The sequence below is a fragment of the Cryptomeria japonica genome, chromosome 3 (genome assembly GCF_030272615.1).
Source record: "Cryptomeria japonica chromosome 3, Sugi_1.0, whole genome shotgun sequence".
NCBI classification, from domain to species: domain Eukaryota; kingdom Viridiplantae; phylum Streptophyta; class Pinopsida; order Cupressales; family Cupressaceae; genus Cryptomeria; species Cryptomeria japonica.
Genome location: NC_081407.1, coordinates 123,267,799 through 123,289,205, shown reverse-complemented (window position 1 = coordinate 123,289,205; position 21,407 = coordinate 123,267,799). Strand labels below are relative to the sequence as shown.

General features: G+C 36.8%; 1 protein-coding gene across 3 annotated transcripts in view; it reads left to right on the top strand.

Annotated features, from left to right (window-relative positions):
* Positions 1–21,407, top strand: part of LOC131038725 (E3 ubiquitin-protein ligase KEG) — a 118,567-nt gene that overhangs the window by 62,085 nt on the left and 35,075 nt on the right. For all 3 annotated transcript variants that reach the window (XM_057971250.2, XM_057971249.2, XM_057971251.2), the window contains 2 exons: positions 4,907–5,028; positions 5,220–5,354. In XM_057971250.2, coding sequence (XP_057827233.1) covers positions 4,907–5,028; positions 5,220–5,354 — 257 coding nt within the window. The remainder of the gene's footprint in view (positions 1–4,906; positions 5,029–5,219; positions 5,355–21,407) is intronic.

Below are 21,407 nucleotides of genomic sequence, written 5' to 3'. Positions count from 1 at the left end.
CTTGTTTGACCCTCAAAATGGCTTGATAGGAGAAATTCACTCAAAAACATGGCCAGGGACAAGACCTATTTAGGATTTCGCTCTGGACCTTGGCCAAGGACATGACCTATAAGGAATTTCGCATTCTTGGCTCAAATTCTTGGAGCAAAATTTGCATTCTTGGCTCAAATTCTTGGAGATTTTGAGACCACAACTTGCTCAAAGGCATGTCTAAGGATGCCTCTAATCTCAATCAACACTAGGTTTGATGCAAAATTGGAGCAAAATAGAGGATTTAAGAATTTCGCTCTAGACCCTTTGGAAGGGTCAGGAGCGAAATTCACGTTCTAGCTCAAAATCTTGATCATTGGTGGCCACAATCCATTCAAAGGTACGCCTAGGGGTCTTTCCAAGCTCATTTCACCTTGATCAAGGTTTGCCTTGACACAAAAAATGGAAGAAAGAGGGATTTTGGGAATTTCGCTCTGGACCCTTTTGGAAGGGTTAGGAGCGAAATTCTTGTTTTGAGCTCATTTCTTCATTTTTCCAACCCCAATCCACCTCAAAAGGCAAGGACACATCACTCGACTCCCATCCATGCCATAATAACTAAGGATTTGACCTTCTCCAAGGAAAAATAGGTGTTCTTCAAGAATTTCGCTTTGTACCCTTTGGAAGGGTCAGGAGCGAAATTCTAGTTTTGGCTCAATTCCTTCACATTAGGTGATCACAAGCAGCTCAAAGCCATGCTTAAGGACATCTTCAATCTTGATCCACACTTGGCTTGACACAAAATTGAGAGAAAAAGGTAGATTTTGGGAATTTCGCTCTGGACCCTTTGGAAGGGTCAGGAGCGAAATAAGGGTCCAGAGCGAAATTCTAGTTTTAGGCTAAAATCCTTCACTTCTTCACATTCCATCACTTCAAAAGGCAAAGACATGTTAATCCACTTCCAAGTACGCCCAAGGAACAAGGTTGGTGGTCTAAGCAAGGAAGCAAATGAGGTTTATGGGGAATTAAGGGTTAGGAGCGAAATTCCTAATCTTGGACAAAATCCTCACTTTTCAATGCTTTCATTCACTTCCTAAGGCAAGAACATGTCCATTTACCCCCACTATGTCCAAGGAACAAGGCTTTTAGTCTAAACAAGGAAGAAAATGAGGTTTATGGAGAATTTCACTCTGGACCCTTTGGAAGGGTCAGGAGCGAAATTTTCATTCTAGGTTGATTTTCACCATTTTTATCACCTCAAGCCTTCTTTCAAAGGCTAGAACACCTCAAGGTCACTCCAACCATGCCTTAGAAGTCCAAAACTTGGCCATGACAAGGAAGAAAATGAATGTTATGTGAATTTCGCTCTGGACCCTTTGGAAGGGTCAAGAGCGAAATTCTTACTTGGGCTCGTTTCTCATCTTTTTCCTCCCTTCTTTGGCTTGGATATAACTTCTGAGGCCTCCTTCCATCATGATCAAGTGAATTTGCTCCTCAAGTTGGCATCTAGTTCAAGATTTTGTGAAGAAATAGGGTCTTACAAGAATTTTGCTCTGGACCCTTTGGAAGGGTCAGGAGCGAAATTTGCATTTTGGGTTGATTTTTGACTCCATTTCCCACACTTCTTCATTTAAACAAGTGAATTGCCTTCAATAATACCTGGGACATGGATTAGCTCATGGCTTTGGGCAATGTAGAGTGTCTTATAGAGGAATTCTCTCTGGACCCTTTGGAAGGGTCTAGAGCGAAATTCTTATTCTAGGCTCAATTCACCTTCAAATTGACTTGACTTTGTCTTAGACTTGATCCTAGATCCATTTCCTTCCATATCCTTGCAAATTTGCTCAACCATTCAATGATTTAGGTGAAGAATTTAGGTCCTTTGTGAAATTTCGCTCTAGACCCTTTGGAAGGGTCAAGAGCGAAATTTGATATTTTAGCCTCTCCGTCAGGATTCATATATGGAATATAACATTTAAGTAGAAGAACTTATACTTTAAGTTATATTCCAGATATACTGTCAGGATGTTTGAGAGTGGTTTCAGACCTCCAGGAGGTATAATGCAAAATCTAGTTTTTGGAGGATTCTTCAATTTTCCAGACAGTCAAATTTCAGGATCAGGATGACATTCTAGACAGCCAAATTTCAGGACATTTGAGGATCAGGATGACATTCCAGACTTCTCAAGGGGAATTCGCTCTGCCCTTGATGTAAGGGATGGGACCTAGGAGGACATTATGCATTCAACCAAGGTTTGATTTAGCAACTTGAAGTGTGACCAGATAGTACACAAAAACACCTTAGGAATGATCTAAATAACCCCTAATCACTCAATTGACCTAACCTCTTGAGTAGATCCACCTGACTCAAGCAGAGCCTGCTATCCTAATGAGCCCCCTGGCGATCCTTCAAATGCAAAAGGTCAATAGACAAGAACCTAAAAGACCTAAAAAGAAAACCCTAGAAAGCAGAAAGTAGGGGTCCTCATTTGCAATAGGGCGATGTGTGAATACGTCACAACAAGTTGTTAGTTGTAAATTAATCTTGTGACCGTATTTGGTTTGGGAGTTGTTGGAAAGGGTTTGTTCAATCACAATGTTTCCTTCAAAGTTAAACATTTCTCTCTAGCGAGGGTGGGTTTGATCAAAACCTGTAACCTTACCCCAGAGTCATAGAAGGAATTTGAAATCATAGAGTAGATTTGAATGACCCTTTTCATTCTCAATGAGTCATTGATCATGTGCTAACTGATAAGGAAAAACAATATAAACTACTGTTTCCACCTTGGGTTTCATCTGCATTTACAATGATTAGTAGGTATTATAATTGACAAGTGCATCCAATGATCCTGTTCTACAAAATCTTGCTTTAATAAAGACTTTAGTTTTCTTGGGTCTAGTGATTGTGGCTAGTTGCGGCCTTGTAAAATTGTAAGGTTGTGTTGAGGAAAATTTATTGTTGGTTGGATGTTTAAGAATTTTCTATTTCAATTCATTGTGAAGTTTGATGGTTTAACAATATCAATGCCTTTTGTGATTTGACGTCTCCATATGAATCACTTGCAATATTTCGAATATCAATTTACTACGACTTCATTGAATCAATATTGCAATGCCAAATTAGAGCTTGTTTTAGAGACTTTAGAATATCAATTATGTACTCTGCCATGAAAGATTTGAGATCTTAACAATCAAGAAATTCCTAATCCCTCTAGGAGTTTGAAGACTTCTCTTTATCAAATCCTTATGGAGTTTGAATACATTATCGTATTAAGTTTGAGTGGTGGTCAAGGATTTTTATTGTATTTAACGTCTAGTGGTTAGGACATCGTCTTTTCATGTCGAAGACACGGGTTCGATTCCTGTAGGGGATAGATATCCTTCAGGGGCAGGGCTCGGCCGGCTGTCTTGTCTCTATCCCCCCTTATCCCAACCAATCCATCCCTATCCCATCACAAAATGGTGTTCAAGGATTTTTATTGTATTTAATGTCTCGTTAAATTAAATGAATTAACCATGTCAATGCTTTGTGGTGTTCAATGATTTCATTGCATCAAGTTACCCTTGAGATTCAAGGATTTATAGAATCATTGTAACATCTCAATGTCAGATTGGGTCTTGCTTCATGGAAATAACATATCAAATCTTCGTGGTCTTCAAAAATTTTGGTAATTCAATTTTAGGAATTCCCTATTATTAATGGCTCGAATGACTTTGTGCAATCATGACAACTCATGAGAACTATGAAAATGAGAGATTTACATTATGAATGAGCAATAATATTAAGATAATAACTTCACTGGATTATTCATAGGGATAGATGTTACAGTGATTAGCAAAAATCTATATAAAAGCCTTTCCTCTCGCAACTTCCCAAACCACTCTACAGTAAAAACTAACACCCAAACAACCAACAAACATATTAACAAACATCTACACGAGATAAAAAAAAATGCTATGCAAAACATAAATAAGGATCTAAAGGCAATGGGTTGTCACACTAAATAAATGTATGCCCCTCATACAAACATGAAAACAAAACAAAAAAGAAAACTGGATCACAAAATTCAACATTAAAATGCACTGTTGGTCTGCTCCAAAATTGCAAATGCATTCTTTTTTGCTCCAAAATTGCTATTCACTGTTATAGGTTATGTATCTACTGTTTTTGCTATGCATTGATAAAATATATATTTTTTTTAATCCGTATGAAGGGTTTTGTGAATGAGTTAGTGTATTTTGAAGTTGGGTTGAAATGTTAGTGTCTTAGGTATTTACTTTAGGTTTTTGTTTGTTTGTAGTTTTGTTTGAAGGCATTCTTTTTTTTTCTCTCTTTTTCAAAATTACTGCCAGGACCTCCAGGAATTACAGTTTGCACAGACCCTCAGGTCAATTTATGCCTGACTAATTTGTGACTTGCTATAACCGGCGAGTCTGGTTACATTGGTTTCAACCGTTGATGATCCAAGATTCCAAATGTTTAGTGCACTGTAGGATCTTTATTTAGCAATCAGTGAATGTCAGAAGTTTTTAGGTATCTTTGGGGGTCGGACTTGTTGCTTGGTCATATCTCCTACTTGTAATTTTTAAATATTCTTTCACCATCTCACTTCCTATCACTTAAGATGTCAATGACATCAACTCTCATTTACTCTAGCACTTTTTAATTGCATTCTTTGAGTTCCATTGGTATAATTTTGGAATGCAGAATGAAAATATATTTTTGAATAACATTTTCTGATGTGGGGGATTTGTTCCTGGGTTTGATTATGTGAGTTGCCTCATTAGGACAGTGCGAATTATGATGTTTTGCCTGTTAGTTGTCTTATTTGAAATTTGGACCTCTCAAAGTATGAAATTTGGCCTGTTTTTCATCTTGCAAAAAAATGAATCGGAATGATCTTTCTTGATGGAATCTGTTTTTTTATGTTTGCAGAATGTAGGGAATTGGTTAGAATATTACTTGCAGCTGGAGCAGATCCAGAAACCCAAGATTTGCAACGGAGGCAAACAGCTCTACATGCAGCAGCAATTGCTAATGATGTAGAAATGGTGAAGGTGTGTTAGATTGTCTTTTACTTTTAACAATTAGATTTATTTGTTTTGTGACCTTTCATCAGGTGTGATCATTGTGATCTGTAAGACTTTACAGTGCAGAATATAAAGTTCCTATGCATAATTTGATATGAAATCCCTTTGGAAAGACCCTCAATCTGATACTATCTAAGAGTTTTTCCTTCATATTACAGATCATCTTAGATGCAGGTGTTCATGTGGATGTTAGAGATGCACACAATACAACACCTCTTCATGTTGCCTTAGCTAGGGGATCAAAGGCATGTGTGGGACTGCTTTTGGAAAGTGGGGCCAACTGCAACTTGCAGGTGATCTTCCAATCCTTGGTCAATTTTAGAGCTGTCTTATTCATATGGATTTTCCTTATATTTTACTTTCCATCTTCTTATGGGATATGATCAGTATCTTCTATAAGCGAGTGCATGTTCCAAGATATGTGAACAAGTAAAGGCCAATAACCTTTTAATCTTTATCTTACATTTGATTCAACTAGTACTTGAAATTTGAATAGAATTAACAATGCATGTTAGATAGAGTAGTCAAATATATCTTTATTCATATGAATATCTTACAGAAGTAGACCAAAGATGATCAGCCAAGGATCTGACCGCTTTCCTTGACAATAGAAAGGCTATTTAAAGAACCTGATGGCTGCCAAGCAAATATAACTGTCTATCAACTGATTTGTATAATTACCCAACACTGGCCAAAAAAATAGTACATAGTCAGATATGTTCATATTAACAAAACATAATAAAGTCTTTGCATATTGACTGCTTCATCTCAGCCCCAAAGAAAAGTCTTCTTCTAGATGATAAAAAAAACAAGTGATTATTAAGTACCGTTAATTAGGTGAGGTTTACAAAACTTGTGATGGTGTTGCAAAGGTAGGACTTTTGGGTTGAAACTTCTTGTTGGCAGCTAGAATAGTATGATTATAACCTGACCATTTCACAATGAGTGAACTTTCTAGGATGAAAGATGGACAATGATTTGCAAGGATGGTTTCAGTTATGGATTTAAATGCACATGAATCATTAGTAGAACCAATATATCTAGAATGTAGTCCAGTGTACAGAGAATGCACTCACAAGTGGCCATACAATTTAATGAACTGTGAGGACCAAGCAATCAAGGAACCCAATCTAACTGCACATTGGACTTTGAAAATGTTTCGCCTAGTGGATCATTGAACTCATATGGTATTGTAGACACTTCAAAATTATCACTATCAGGAAAATCTTGTTCAAAATCCCCATATTCCATGAAAGCATGTTCATTTAATTTGTCAACCTATAGGAAAGATTCATTGTCTAGAAAATTTCAATTAGAAATTAAGGGTTGAGGGTACTTCTCAGTGGACCATAATGTCAATTTCCTTTAGCTGTCTATGCAATAACTCTTAGAAGATGAAAAAGAATAGATCAAATATCATCAACAACCCACAATAGTTGTACAACAAGGAAAAAAATGTCTACAGGTCATGCAACAGAATCTAGAACACTTTGTAATGAGAGTACAAATGTAATATTGATTGCATTAGAAAAGAAAAAAGGTATGGATTAAATGGAAGTCATATAGTAGAATAGGTCTGAATAAACCATTTGATGAAGTGCAATAAAAAGGTCATACTATTGCCTCATAAAGCTTATGCGGCAACAATAGTCTAGACTTTACATTGTTGATTTTGACATTTTTCTCTTGTTTATATTTTTTTTTGTAGAGTATGTTGTATGATAGGGGTGAACTATTTGGAAGACTGTCCAGGAACACATAAGAAGAGTAGAGAATTATTAGATGTAATTTGTGTTGTCATTGGAAGCCATATGGTGGTAGGAAAATAAATTTTGTTGGCATGGATGGTTGTATGCTATGTCACTTGAGTTTAATGCTTGAAGTTTGAAACTTGTCGAATATTGAAAAAACTTATGAAGTTTGCTAAAGTTCTCCTCTAGATACGCACGAAAAAGGCAACCAGGGCTGCAGTTGAGGGTTGAGCAGTGCATGAAGAATTTTTCGGCTAGGGCACAACTCGTTTCTTTCGCAGACAGTAGTTTACACATTTCTTCCATTACTGAAAGTCTGATTCGAGCACGTAGGACCATCAACATGCATGTTTGACTCTAAGACTGTATTTTCCTTTAAGCAATCCTGCCAGGACACGACTTGCAAAAATTGTGCGACTCCTGCTGGGACATGTCCTGCAAAAATTGCTCATCTCAACAAAAATATCATGTGATTTGAAGTATTGATGGTCCCTCGTTTGTGCATCTTCCATCACTTTTGTAAACTTTGATTTTAAGAAAAGGATGGATCTCTATTTTTTTGATATAAAAAATGAAGTTGGAGTACATAAAGTCAATTTTCATTGGATTTCTGAAGGCAAACTAGGCGAATGTCACAATATTGGTGAAGAGAGACTACATTTAAAAATCAGTGACAAACAAATTAATGTTTTTCCATTTAAATATTGGTGAAGGGAGACTATCTTTAAAAACTATTCTGTTGGGACTTCAAGTTACGCTACACAGACATTTTATTTATACAGTTTTCTTTTTGGGATTTTTCTCTTGTATAAAATTAAAATTCAACACCTTTTTCATATTTAATATGTTTATAGAAATTATATTAATATGTTTAATTTTAAGAATTATGTTGTTTTGTTTTTTAATTTTAATTTTTGATATGAACATTTAGTAAATTAAAATTTAATGTTTTAAAATGTGTAATTTGTTTAAAAAAAATTTAATATATAAAATTTAACAAAGTTTAAATTAAAATATTTAATTGAAATTAAATTAAAAAAAATACTATTTTTTACTTTAAAATTAACAAATTTAAAACTATTTTTTTTAATAATTTCATGGATATATTATTTATATTTTAAAAAAGATCAAATTGTTGTAACAGGGAAAAATAAAGGACCTTTGTAATTTAGTTCGTAAAATGTACCTCTTTAGTACTTTACTGATTTAAAAAGGCCTAATTTTTTTTTTTTTTTTTTCATTTTTCTCGTGGGGTCCAACTAGTTTTTCCTCTGACTTGAATATTTTTATATTTTTGTTTGACCCACTTTATGGTACTTTACCCTTTATTATGTTTTTGTATGAATCATTGTCTCCTGTATGGTATTTTTCCTTTTCTTTAAATTACTTGGGAAGATTGCTTTGATCTGACTTTGATGTGGTGGTGACATATGCAAACATTAGTGGGGTCCTTTGTAACATTTGTTAGGACAACATGTCTTTGTAGGCTCCAAATCAGATATTTTTTTGATATTATTGTTTTGGTTAGCACCTAAATTAATTTCATTATGAATCATTGTCTCCTGTATGGTATTTTTCCTTTTCTTTAAATTACTTGGGAAGATTGCTTTGATCTGACTTTGATGTGGTGGCGACATATGCAAACATTAGTGGGGTCCTTTGTAACATTTGTTAGGACAACATGTCTTTGTAGGCTCCAAATCAGATATTTTTTTGATATTATTGTTTTGATTAGCACCTAAATTAATTTCATTAGTTGCCTTGGTATTGCTATTGGAGAATCGATGTTAATCAAATGCATATCTTCTAGCCTTTGAGAACAAGCATTCAACTCCAAACCATGTACTTCATCTGGCACAAGTGAACTATTCAATAGTTCAGGTTTTTTCAACCAAGTTCCCCCAATACGAATTGGTTTCTTCTTGTGATCATGTAAGCTTTGTGCCACTTCATTACTTTCTATAGCTTCAATAAAATTGCAAGTCAACAAAAATACTTAACAGTCCTCAACTTGCAAGTGGAATAGGCCAAGAAAGGAATTTATTTAATCTTTTGAACACAACTGCATTTCCAAAATTCCATAGGCATTTTCCTCCATGGGATCCATATCATGCTTCTTTTTACATTTTTTGAAGCCTGAATGTGAGAAATTGCAAGAATACGAGGAAGCTACTTACTCATCAAATGGTACTTCAAATCAGTTATATAATTGCACTTGTTTTTAATGGTGAGAGTTTTCCTTTTTTCAATTGTGGCTAGCTCTGGTTGCTAACAACCAACCTCAATCCAATAGTTTGTCATACACTTTCTTCTGTAATGAGATGTCCACAAAATATAATACAAATGTTTGAGCTCCAATAAATAACTCCTGAGCCATTGAAACTCCTAATACCTTGATTCCTTGTCGTTTTGCACAATCAATTGAGAGTTGGAGGTCAAATGGTTAGCTTACTTAGACTTCTCCAAGTGTCTTCCAGAAATACATTCACACTAGACCCACAGTCATTATCTGTGTTAGTGAGATTCTTTGCAAGGCTGTCTATGGGGTCTTCATTATCTGTAGATTCCAAATGGGTTGTAGCATGTACCACTATTCTTCCTAGTATTAGCCATAGCATTTTCAAGTTTAGGATTCTCTGTAATAAATCCACTAATTAATTGGTATAGTAGTTTGAAGTACTTGACTTATAATTTTTTTTTTCAGGCAATTGGTTTGTGTAATGTCCCATTCCTGAAATCAGATAATAAATAATAATAAATTTAAAGTTCAAATAAAATAAAAATAAATAATAATATAAATAAATATAAATAAGTAAATAATAAAGAAGACATGGAAGAAAACGTTGACGTAATACCCTTACCATGTGTTATCATTAAAGCCAGCAAAAGATATCGAAATTGGCCATCAAATCAAGGAGAATATTGTATCATCGATTAATCTTTAAACAATTGGTGGTACCGACATTATAGATCTTATGACAGCGATTGGCCAATTCAAATGTAAGGGATAATCTGATAAGAGGATGTCATGAACGTCGGATCTGCAGGAAGTCAATACCCAGTCATTCCCTCGATTCACAACAATAATCTTCTACGATTTAAGAGTTGCAGTCATCAATGAGAGACGAAATATTCAATATTAAACTCATGATTAAGAACCCGATCTAGTAAAGAACGCTAAACATGTGTGATTAGTCCATAATGGAAAGACACGATCTCTTAATGAAGAGTCACAACTCTCAACGGTAGAACAGAATAAAGCATATAATGCAGATCAAATTCATCTAAGGAGGGATCATCATTGAATTGGAAGTAATCAGATTCAAGGGGAGGTTATCCACTAGCAGATAGAAGATCAGGTCACATATCCGTAGTGAATTCAATCAGAAACAACTATCAATACATCATTTAGCAGTGAAACATATCAGGCACATTGCATATCTGATTTGCTATAGGTCACAAGGCAGAACGGGTAACCACCCATTTCTAAAGGTCGTATAGAATCACTACCCTATCATACATATCAGACAAGCATTCATAGATTGGAGGTCTTATCAGATCAATACAGTGTACTATTGCATGCATCAACAGTCTTAACCAGAGACAGCAAAACTAAGCAATGCAGTTCTCGCTGTCATATCAAAGACATCAGAGATACGCTATCCATACTTAACATTGATTACATTGCACTAATCATAAAAGATATGATATTTATAAGGAATTTGGGGTTTGGATAAGAAAGAAGTCCCTTGCAATTGATTTTCAAGATAATTGATCCCTTATTCTTGTGTATTAACATAAAGGGGACATTACAGTTTGTTATCGTACTTGTATTTACATCTGAGTGGTGGCATTTGTTAACCATAGCATACTCCACCTTGGTTATTGCTTCACAAAGCCTTTCTTTTTATATATGTGGGTTTGGCTACACCATCTTCCTTGCTTGTATTGAGCAACGGCCAATACTTTTTAAGTCTCTCTTGTTGTTGTGTAGCTAGGTCTGATCCCTTCTAGGGCCGACCAAGTGCACAAAATGCCAAGTGGCCTGTCGGCCTTGGCATTTGGATATCTCAGTTGTATGAGTCTAATTTGGGGCAGGCCCTATTTGGGCGAACCACTTATGTGTAACTTGTGATTAAGTTAAATGTAACTTGCAACTAAGGGAGACTCATATGTAACTTGTAATATATAGGTCTGACCCTATCCTTGGCACCAAAAGTATATGGCCGACTTGAGGTCTATTAGGAGGTATTGGTTCATATATATGCAAGGTCATGATTGCATCAATGATATGAATTCAATAACATGAAGGACGTGTAGTGTGCTCGGGGGTGACGATAAGAGCTTATCGTCTATGGTTGGGAAGGCAACAGATCTGATGTTTGCCTATTGTTAACGAGCACTACCATAAAATCAACATGGTATCAGAGCAGGTTCCTTCTATAGAGCCTAATTGCTTAAAGGTAGATCTTGTGCTTTTGAGGGAGTTCAATCAAAGTAATTTGTAGACTGAGAAATCTAAGTGCAAGCAAAAGTTGATTATTGAGCCTCTCAACTCAGTCGTGAGCATCGCATATGCTCTGCAGCGAGTAATGATCGTTGAGGTGCCGATGATCGCCATAGATCTGTCGTTAGTGCTCAATGACAGATTCAGTCCGATACCTTGGCGTTGAAAGTTGCCAAGCCTGGTATCGAAATGCTGACGGTAAGTGGAGTCGCTATGGACATCTCTGTCCGTTTTAACATTCTATATTCGAATTCTTCATTCGGGGAGGAGAGCATGTTGTGGAGGATTCTCTCCGGCGATCGTAACATGTTACTAGCAAATGAAAGTGATGGAGATCGCTTGCTTCATGATGCTTGTGGCTAGAGACATCGACAAGGTGGCAGGAAGCATTATGAGGATTCAATGAAGCGACACGAGTTGGTACGCGTGCTATCGACTTCTCAGTGAAATGGAAGGTTGAGATTGAGCAGCAACATAGTGGCGGGTTTTGTGATGATCACATTAAGCCGTACACAAATGTGAAATGTGTGCGTATGGGGACGAAAGCGAATGGAGGCACCTAATGATCAGGAATGGTGGAGAAGGCCTTCGTGCAATAACGCCTTGCAACAACTCTCACATCATCCTAGAAGCTTTGAGAGTCACATGAAGCATTCGTTTTGCTGAAGCCTGCATAGGCATTGGATGATATTGCAACTGAAGGTCCAGTTATTCGAGTTCTTACTTATGTTGCTTTTGAAGATCATCTGAAGTTTGTCCTAGGATGGGCATTGCAGCTTAGCATTCTGGCACACCCTGCTACAGGTCGATTTCTGTCGCATTTATGTGGTAGGTCCATCACTTTGCTGTGGATGGTATTAAAGGCAGTTCTTCAGATGATGCTTAAGCTATGCTCAGAGCAGATATTGTGGACAAATGATGAGTGATGGTGGGGGCCAAAGGCCACGCAGCCATTAGATCATCACTAGGTGCTTCGGTGTGATCAATCCAAGTGAATGGAAATTCCATTGCTGAGCAAAATAAGTACTCTTTATGTTTGACTAATGCTACATCATTGAATAGTGAATCATGTATTGACATTTCCCTTGACTATCATTATCTCTGTCTGAAATGCTTCTAGGACGAATCAGAGATTGCATTCAAGGAAAGAAGATTGCTTGCATTTCTTCACTGAGGAAGAATCAACATTTAGAGGGAGTTTGACATATCGTCAAAAGTAACCTTGGACGAAGAGATCAGAAGGTTGATATCTGCTTCAGAGAGAGCTTGACATGACATTTCAGCTTCAGAGGGAGCCACGTCATCATGAAGATTTGGTAATGTATTTTTCTCTGTGATGGAGAAATTTGAGGTGAAAGCCCTTGTTAATGAGTTCATCTCTGTGAGGGAGAAGATCGAGGTGCAATCCCTTGTTAATGAGTTCTTCTCTGTGAGGGAGAAGTTCGAGGTGCAATCCCTTGTTGATGCATTCTTCTCTGGGAGAAGTCTAAGGTTAAAGCCCTCGTTCCACCCTCTACGAGTAGGTATGGTGGATCCACCCTCTGCGAGTAGGCATGGTGGAGATGCATTCTTCTCTGGGAGAAGTATGAGGTTAAAGACCTTGTTCCTCCCTCTACGAGTAGGTATGGTGGATCCACCCTCTGCGAGTAGGCATGGTGGAGATGCATTCTTCTTTGGGAGAAGTCTGAGGTTAGAGCCCTCGTTCCACCCTCTACGAGTAGGCATGGTGGTAATGCACCCTTCTCTGGGGGAAGATTGAGGTGAAAGCTCTCTTCCACCCTCTGCGAGTAGGTATGGTGGGTATCATGGAAGAAATTCCATGATGTGCTTGTTCACCTTCTGGGAGTAGCTATGGTGAACGTATTATTCATGGGAGTAGCCATGGTGGTAGTCACTATGTGACTTGGTTATTCAGAAGGAATCCTCCCTAGCTAAGAGGGAGTGTTGTTGTGTAGCTAGGTCGGATCCCTTCTAGGGCCGACCTAGTGCACAAAATGCCAAGTGGCCTGTCGGCTTTGGCATTTGGATATCTCAGTTGTATGAGTCTAATTTGGGGCAGGCCGTATTTGGGCGAACCACTTATGTGTAACTTGTGATTAAGTTAAATGTAACTTGCAACTAAGGGAGACTCATATGTAACTTGTAATATATAGGTCTGACCCTATCCTTGGCGCCAAAAGTATATGGCCGACTTGAGGTCTATTAGGAGGAATTGATTCATATATATGCAAGGTCATGATTGCATCAATGATATGAATTCAATAACATGAAGGACATGTAGTGTGCTCGGGGGTGACGATAAGAGCTTATCGTCTATGGTTGGGAAGGCAACAAATCTGATGTTTGCCTGTGGCTAACGAGCACTACCATAAAATCAACATCTCTACACCAATCATGTTGATGTTGGCTTTCTACGTTGGACACATGGCATCATGGTCTCTAGGCCCACACCATTTACACAACTAGCAGTTGGACCTATAAGAGGTTCAAGGATTAGCCGATAGGAAATTAAAGGAAATTTTTTAATTTATTTTAATATTACATTAGATGAAGTTGTATTGTAAATATAAGAATAACATATATGCATATTAAATGAACTATTATGTTACAATTTCAATCATACAAGACAAGTGGCATTTCTAAGGCCTAAATTGAACATAATCATGAATTCTTGTAGCACTTATAACTGACAATTCGAAATGAACAACTTCCAATATAAAATCTACTATTATGCTTCAACTCCATGTTACAATTCCAAAATGAATATATTGAGCACACCCGCCCATATACATAGGAAAAAGTAGTTTAGAAAGAGGACACCCATAGACAGACGTGGGATGTAAAATAATGTATACATAAAGAGAGAGATAATATAATTTGGTAAATACACCTAAATTTATTTGGTGTGAACAAAGAAATACATAAATTTACAGTTATACATCCAAATAATTTAGCTCCGTAGACAACAGGAGTTTGGTATTGCCCTGTGGTGTTTTCAAAATAGCGTCTTAGTTTCACTGTAGTCTAAATTTTAAAATTCTTTTCTTTTGAACTTTTTTTTATAAGATAATGAATACCTGAAATAAATTTACATTACTTTACTATTATCAAAAAACAATAACAATAATGACTTCACATGCCAACTAAATTATTTTATTAAAAAACTCTTAACAAGTTTATACAGCAAACAAAAGGTTTCCATAGACACAGATTTTAGAAACGTCATAATTCAAGCTCTATACAAATTACTCGTAATTCTTTGTAACCTCTACAATGACATCAGACTTTTCTATAAATATTAACCAACCAAATGCCCTTTACCACATGAAATTAAATTTAAAATTAATAAGTTTGATGTATTAGCCTTAGGCAATTGTTTTTCAAACCAAGCACTACGAAACAAATGTCCTTTACCATATGAAATTAAATTAAAAATTAATGAGTTCGATGTTTTAGGCAATCGTTTTTCTAAACTAGCAGCAAAAAATTACATAATTCCATAAGTATGAAATAGAGGATTTCCTTTTTCTTAATTCTGTATATTTTAATATATATTTTTATTAGAATAACTTCAAAAATTACAAACAGAAAATTATAGCTGTATAATCATAGATAAAGAAAGTCAACATACAAGCTACTGAACAGTACAAAACAGAGCACAAAAAATATGACCATAAAGTTATGATTTTCTAGCTGTTCCTTTTTTTAGAAGAGAATACATGGCAACACTATTCAGAAAGGAGTTTCAATCCCTTGAGGCATGTAGGTCCTCTTTCCCATGCTTTCATTGAATCACATAATTATCACATTCTCCAACAATGAAACTCAGTATTTTGTTGAGTTTGTATAACCACAGAGAAATTATATCTGCAATCAGGAAGGACAAATTTTTTATCCTAGTTTTTATTCGTGTCAAGGACATTTTACCGTATATACATGTTGCAGGTAACATTAGTAGAATAAAATGGAGGTAGAGAAGGAAAAAACAGTCATACACAAAAGCAATTTCTGCTAATTGAGTAACCCACCCCAAAATTCCTCAAAATCGAATACCAGGATTTAAAAACGTGTAATACTCAAGATCCTTAAACTGCAGATGTTCATCTATGACTGCTCGGTATCTCTGGATAAATACTATTCTTTTACCTACAACAACTTAGATAAGTGGAAAGATCTAGCCTATGGACAATTTCCATTTCCCAATTTACTTATATAGTAAATCTCCCTGCACCAACATAACTTAGGTTCTATCCAAAGAGAAAAGTGAAAAAATGAGAAAGCTAATCACAGTTTTCAAATGAAAACATAAAAAACAATGACAAGGTGACTTCAAACTCGAGAAGAGATCAATACCAACTCTCTAAAGCACTGTGGTCTTTGAAATTATACATCAAAAGTACTTTTCGCTCTTAACCTTGAAAGGCCCATAGCCACTCTTATTACACATTGTAATATTTTTGGGTCATTAATAAAAGAAGAAAATCACAAATTACCAAAACTAAACAAGCAGTCTAAAACTTATACAGCTAGCCATAGATGAAAAAATCTGCAAAAAATCTTTAAACTCCTGATTTTTCACGAGTCATTGATGGCCATGATATAATTTGCAAAAAAATCTCGGGCGAGTTTTTTGAAAAAAATCAGGGAGATTTATTGGAAAAAATCACAAAAAATTGGGAAAAAAACTCAAATAACTCTGCAATAATGATTTTTCAGGTATTTTCCATCAGTAATATGTTCTACAAATTCAGTGTATATGTGTGTTTTTCAAGAATATTTTAAGAATTATATATTTCAAATGTTCGATAAATTTGGCGATTTTTTCCCGATTTTTTTCCGAGTCCCGAGTTTTCAAAATTTTTGTGCCAAAAGAGTTATTGCCGAGTAAGAGTTTTTAATCTTTGCAGCTAGCAATTAGAAGAAGGAATAGTGCCTAAAGTGACTGACTCTTAATACATGGCATGTTGTCTACCATCCCTACAAGTACTATATAAAATATAAGCTCATCTTAACATTCAATAAACTCACAATAGCATGTGTGAAGCTCTGTAGAGCTGAGCTCGTGAAGTTTCTATCTGGGGATGAGAAGTCTGGTTTTTGTTCGTAACAGACTTATGCAAAGACAAATAGACAGCTACAGAGAAGTCTTTATTGCTAAATTGACAAGGAAAGAATAATTTACAATGAATAAACGAATGTATAAACTAAAAAATGTATGTAGTTGTACTCTAATTATTTGCCTCAATTTATTAACCCCATGTAAGCCCCTTACAGTATTTAGTAGTTGCATAATCTTTCTTCTTCCTAGTATCCTATTTTGTCATCTCTAAATAAGCAGAGATGCCACTATACATAACACACAACATTTCGGCTAACGGTCAATAGAATGCAAATTCCCTAGTTGTGAGCAAGTGCAGAGGAATAGGCAGAGAGTAGAGTCTCGTTGAACCGATTCAATGAAGGACTAAAATTTTGCCCATCAAGATACACCCTTTTGTTTCCCCTATTTTTTGCCTTTGTACATAGCACCCCAACATCTCCATATTTTGTCATGCAGTAAATATGGTACTCAATAACAAATACCACTTGTCCATGGAGATGCTAGGATGCTATGTACAAAGGCAACAACCATCATTGAATTTGTGGTAAACGTTGCCTGTGTATCCTCCTGTGGGTACTGTTGTCATTTTTATGACATCCTTGGTCCATCAGTGAGAACCGATTAGAGATATTTTCCATGGACTAGTGCTGCCCCAGTTGATCAAGGAAGGAATCAATGGAATTAGGAACTACGAAGTGTCGTCTAGTCAAGAGGCGGAGGTTCTAAGTCCCTTTCTCTTCCTTGAACCCCAAAATTTTGGAATTCCCATGTTCTAAGTCCCTTTCCCTTCCTTGAACCTCAGAATCTCAGAATTCCCAGGTTCTAAGTCCCTTTCCCTTCCTTGAACCCTAGAATCTCGAAATTCTCGGGTTTTAAGTACCTTTCTCTTCCTTGAGCCCCAGAACCCCATAATCCCATAATTCCCAGGTTTTAAGTCCCTTTCCCTTCCTTGAGCCCCGAAATCTCGAAATTCCCAAGTTCTCCACTCCTCTCGACTTGCAACACTTCAAATGGCGTGATCAACGCCCAAAGCGCTTAATGCTCCACCAACTCCTGTGACTTGTCTACTTTCATCCATGGAGCTATAGGGGCACATTTAATGTTTTTGCAGGATTGCCATCAAGTGGAGTCTAGGGCCATGCTTGCTTATGGTTACTTGATGGCCTTCATGTCAGGCCTACATGCTCTGACTTTGGAATGTCAAGGAATCCATCTCCTAGAAGTACTTTTCTCCTTGGGTTTGCCTTGTTAGGGTTAGGTCAGGTTGCTTGCACATACACTATGTCAGGTTTGTGCACTTCCTTGCCTTCCTTGATTGGCATTCCTCTGTGCACGCTAGGGTCAAGGGTTCCCCTCCTTGACCATTGGTCTCTCTCTGCGACCAATTTGCTATATATATGCTGTTAAGCCTCATTGTAAAGGGTTCTATACCTGCTGGCTTGAGCTATTCTTATGCTCTTTCACTTCTCTCGAAGACTTGTATATGTCTTGCAATTTTGCAACTGTAAGTTTGGCCATTGGCCTTAGAATGAATTAAAATTATCATTCTTGCCTCCCTTCAACTTGTGCATGTTTCTTTACCTTCATTACAAGTGTATGTTTTGTGGCTTTCTCTCATGTATTTGCAGTGTTAACTTGTTTTTGAGTGTGACTTGTGGGAAACCTTCAACCATTTGACATTCAACGAATTCTAACCTCCATACATGCATTTGGGGTCATTCATGCAATTGAAGTTTGTGCATCTCTTGGGTATTTCGATTGGTTCTTTGTGTCAAATCTAGGTGGGGAGAGAAATATCTCTTATCTTGGTGCATCACTTCCTTTCATTTTGTTGGTGTTGGAAATAAGCCACACCCGGACTGACGATGGACTGGTCCAAGAGGGGCCAATAGCTAAGTGGTAGAGCACTCCAGCAGTGTATGGAAGGTCCTAGTTTCGGGTCCTAGCTGGTCCATGTCTCAACATGGTATCAGAGCCAGGTCCAAGCTAGGAGCCCCAAGCACACAAGAGGTGTGGCTTATGGGGGGGTGTTGGTGATGGAAATAAACCACACCCGGACCGATGATGGACTAGTCCAAGAGGGGCTAGTAGCTTAGTGGTAGAGCACTCCAGCAGTGTATGGAAGGTCCTAGGTTCGAGTCCTAGCTGGTCCATGTCTCAACACATTTTAGCATTTCTTTCTTCCCTTTTCCTTTGGAAGTTGATAGGATACGTTTAGAAGTAGAATTTGGAGTGTTGAGTTGGTTCAACAATAGCACTTGGATTGAGAAGGAAGTAGGCCTTCTTCGGAGATTCAACCCCATTGCGCAAGGTCCACCATTTCGGGGTTGTTTCCATGTTTCATGAGGTTGCGGAGTTGATAGCTTGGCAAGGGTGCAAACTTTTGTGACATCGGGTACATCATGTTGTACTTGGTAGGCATCATCATTATCATCCCCTGTTTTGAGGGTGATTTCATGAATGGTGTTCATAGTACTCTATTCCCATTTGCGTGTATAAAACCTGATTTTCTCCAGAGTCCATTTATGATTTTGGGCATGAAGAGAAATGGAGGCATTCTTTACGCGGGTTCTTAGATCCCCTCTCAGACAACAAACATTTGTCCTATAGTGAGAATGGTTATAGCAAAGGATTTCTCTACCATCGCGAACAAAAACATTGTTTATTCCCACATCTGCCACTGCAATTCACTTAAAGCCCAAATTAATTTCAAAACTTTTATCTAAGTAGAAAGAAAGTGAGGTGCAGTTTTTACCTTTGATGAGAGAAGAACAGTTGTCAGTATCGAGTTTAGGGCTCTTCTTCTTCTTCTGTTACTACTCTATTATCTCTAGATGATAACTGTGAAGAGCTATTTGAGTCTGAAGGTTTATGTTCATATAAAATATGCTCCCTTCATTGGCATCTACATCAAGAAAAAAAGACTTTGAGACTTCGCATTAGTATAATATCAAGAATCCAATTGCTGAAAATGCATGTGCATGAAGCTCTGTAGAGCCGAGATCGTGAAGTTTTTGTTTGGAGACGAGATTCATTGTGCCATCAAATGTTGAGAGAGAGAAAGAGAGATATATATGGATAAAGGAAAATATAGATAAACAAAGAGGGATAGGGAGAGAGATAGAGTGAGATATGTATATAAAGATAGAGAGGATCAAGAGGGAGATAGAGAGATAAAGATATTGTACAAAGAGATGTGGTGAATGAGAGAGAGAGAGAGGGGGTGTGATAGCCCGACCAAATATGTAATAAATTTTAATATACAAATTCTAATTAAAGTTTAAATAGTGACAAATGACTATTATTAATATCCAATGTTAACGTAAATATTATTTCTCTTATCGCGCAGAATCAAGCATACGATATCAATATCGAAAGCACGATTTCTAAGTTCAAAAAGAATGTAACAATATCGCATCCACGGAAACGGTTAGGGTTTTCTTCGTTTTCGTCGCCCAAGAGGAAAGGATTTGAACCAATCGACGGGACTCGTCCATGGCACCGAATCCCTACAATCGTAACCCTACACGCAACCGTTTAGATGTATATTTACACCCTGGACTGCGAATGAAGGAGGAGGAAAAAAGCACGGGCGAATCACGCGGAAGTGACAGAAGATAATTGCGGGAAATCTGAGGGTATGCAGCGACAGTAAAAGGGTCATCGAGAACCAAGGTAAGTATTTCACGCCCTTCTGCGATTATCATACAAATTCGAACATACTGCAAGGTATTTACATTTGTTAAGCATTAGGCGAAAATGCATCTTAATACATTCACGCGAATTAAACTTAAAGGCAACTTTAATGAATTACAATTCACTATGCGATTTTGGATTATTTAAATGGGCTAAAATATATATTGCATCTTCAATATATTGTAATACACATACAATTTAATTATAATTCATATAGTCTAAACAATAATAATACATATATATATATATATATATATATATATTCCAACACGAGAAGCATCTATTATGAATGAAATTAAGTTTGTCTAAAATGGCTAAATGAATATAAATTTAATTAAGGAATTAATGACTATGAGTCAATATACCCAGGATTGAGGAAGCTGAATAAATTCATCACTATAAAGAATTAATCTCCTATATTTTCAAAATACACCAAATATCGGAATTAATGTGTAATACAAGCAAATATAAAATAAATGAATACTCACACAACGTTAATGTACAATGGTTAGACAATTAATTTAAAGATACAATAAAGCTAATTACTCACGAAGTGCATGTTAAGTTAAACATCAAAATACTATAGCAAACTCTAAATTCAATCCAAAAATCAACAACCGAATCCGTATTCTTCCAAATCCCCAAGGGAGATGGGCTGCTAGGGAGAGGTAGAGTAAATCCAGTCAAGGGGTGCCCTAAGGGTGAAGACTCCTCCTAAGTCTGGGTTGCGAGCCCTAAGGACGAGAGGATTGAGTCAAGTAATCTGGGACCTAAGAGAGAACTGGTGTCGAGCTCCCTAGGTAAGCAAGAACCTCTTCTGGGAAAAGGGACGGAATAGTTGACGAACAGGGATTGATCCTTAGAATTGTTATTAATTTAGATTGAATTCACTTAAAAATGAGATTATAACTTGTTTATTAATTGCTTATGCACAGATCCTAATTAGGGGACATCATAGAGGGGGGGGGAGAGATATATGAGAATGATATATTGATAGTGAGTATGGAGATAGAGATGGAGGGGCAAGAGAGAGATAAAGAATGTGCTAGACAAGTTATAAAGAAAGGTTTAGAGATAGAGAGAGATAGAGAGAGAAATATAGAGATGGAGATAAAGATAGGGAGGGAGAAATGAGGAATGTGTGTATGAGTTAGAGAGAGGAGTGATGGGTAGAGGGGGAGAGAGAGGGAGAAATAAGGATAGAAGGGAAATAAAGTAGGTATAACTTGTGAATTATAGAGGGGGTGAGAGAGAGAGGGAGAGATGGAAGGAGAGAGAAAGAGGGAGAGGA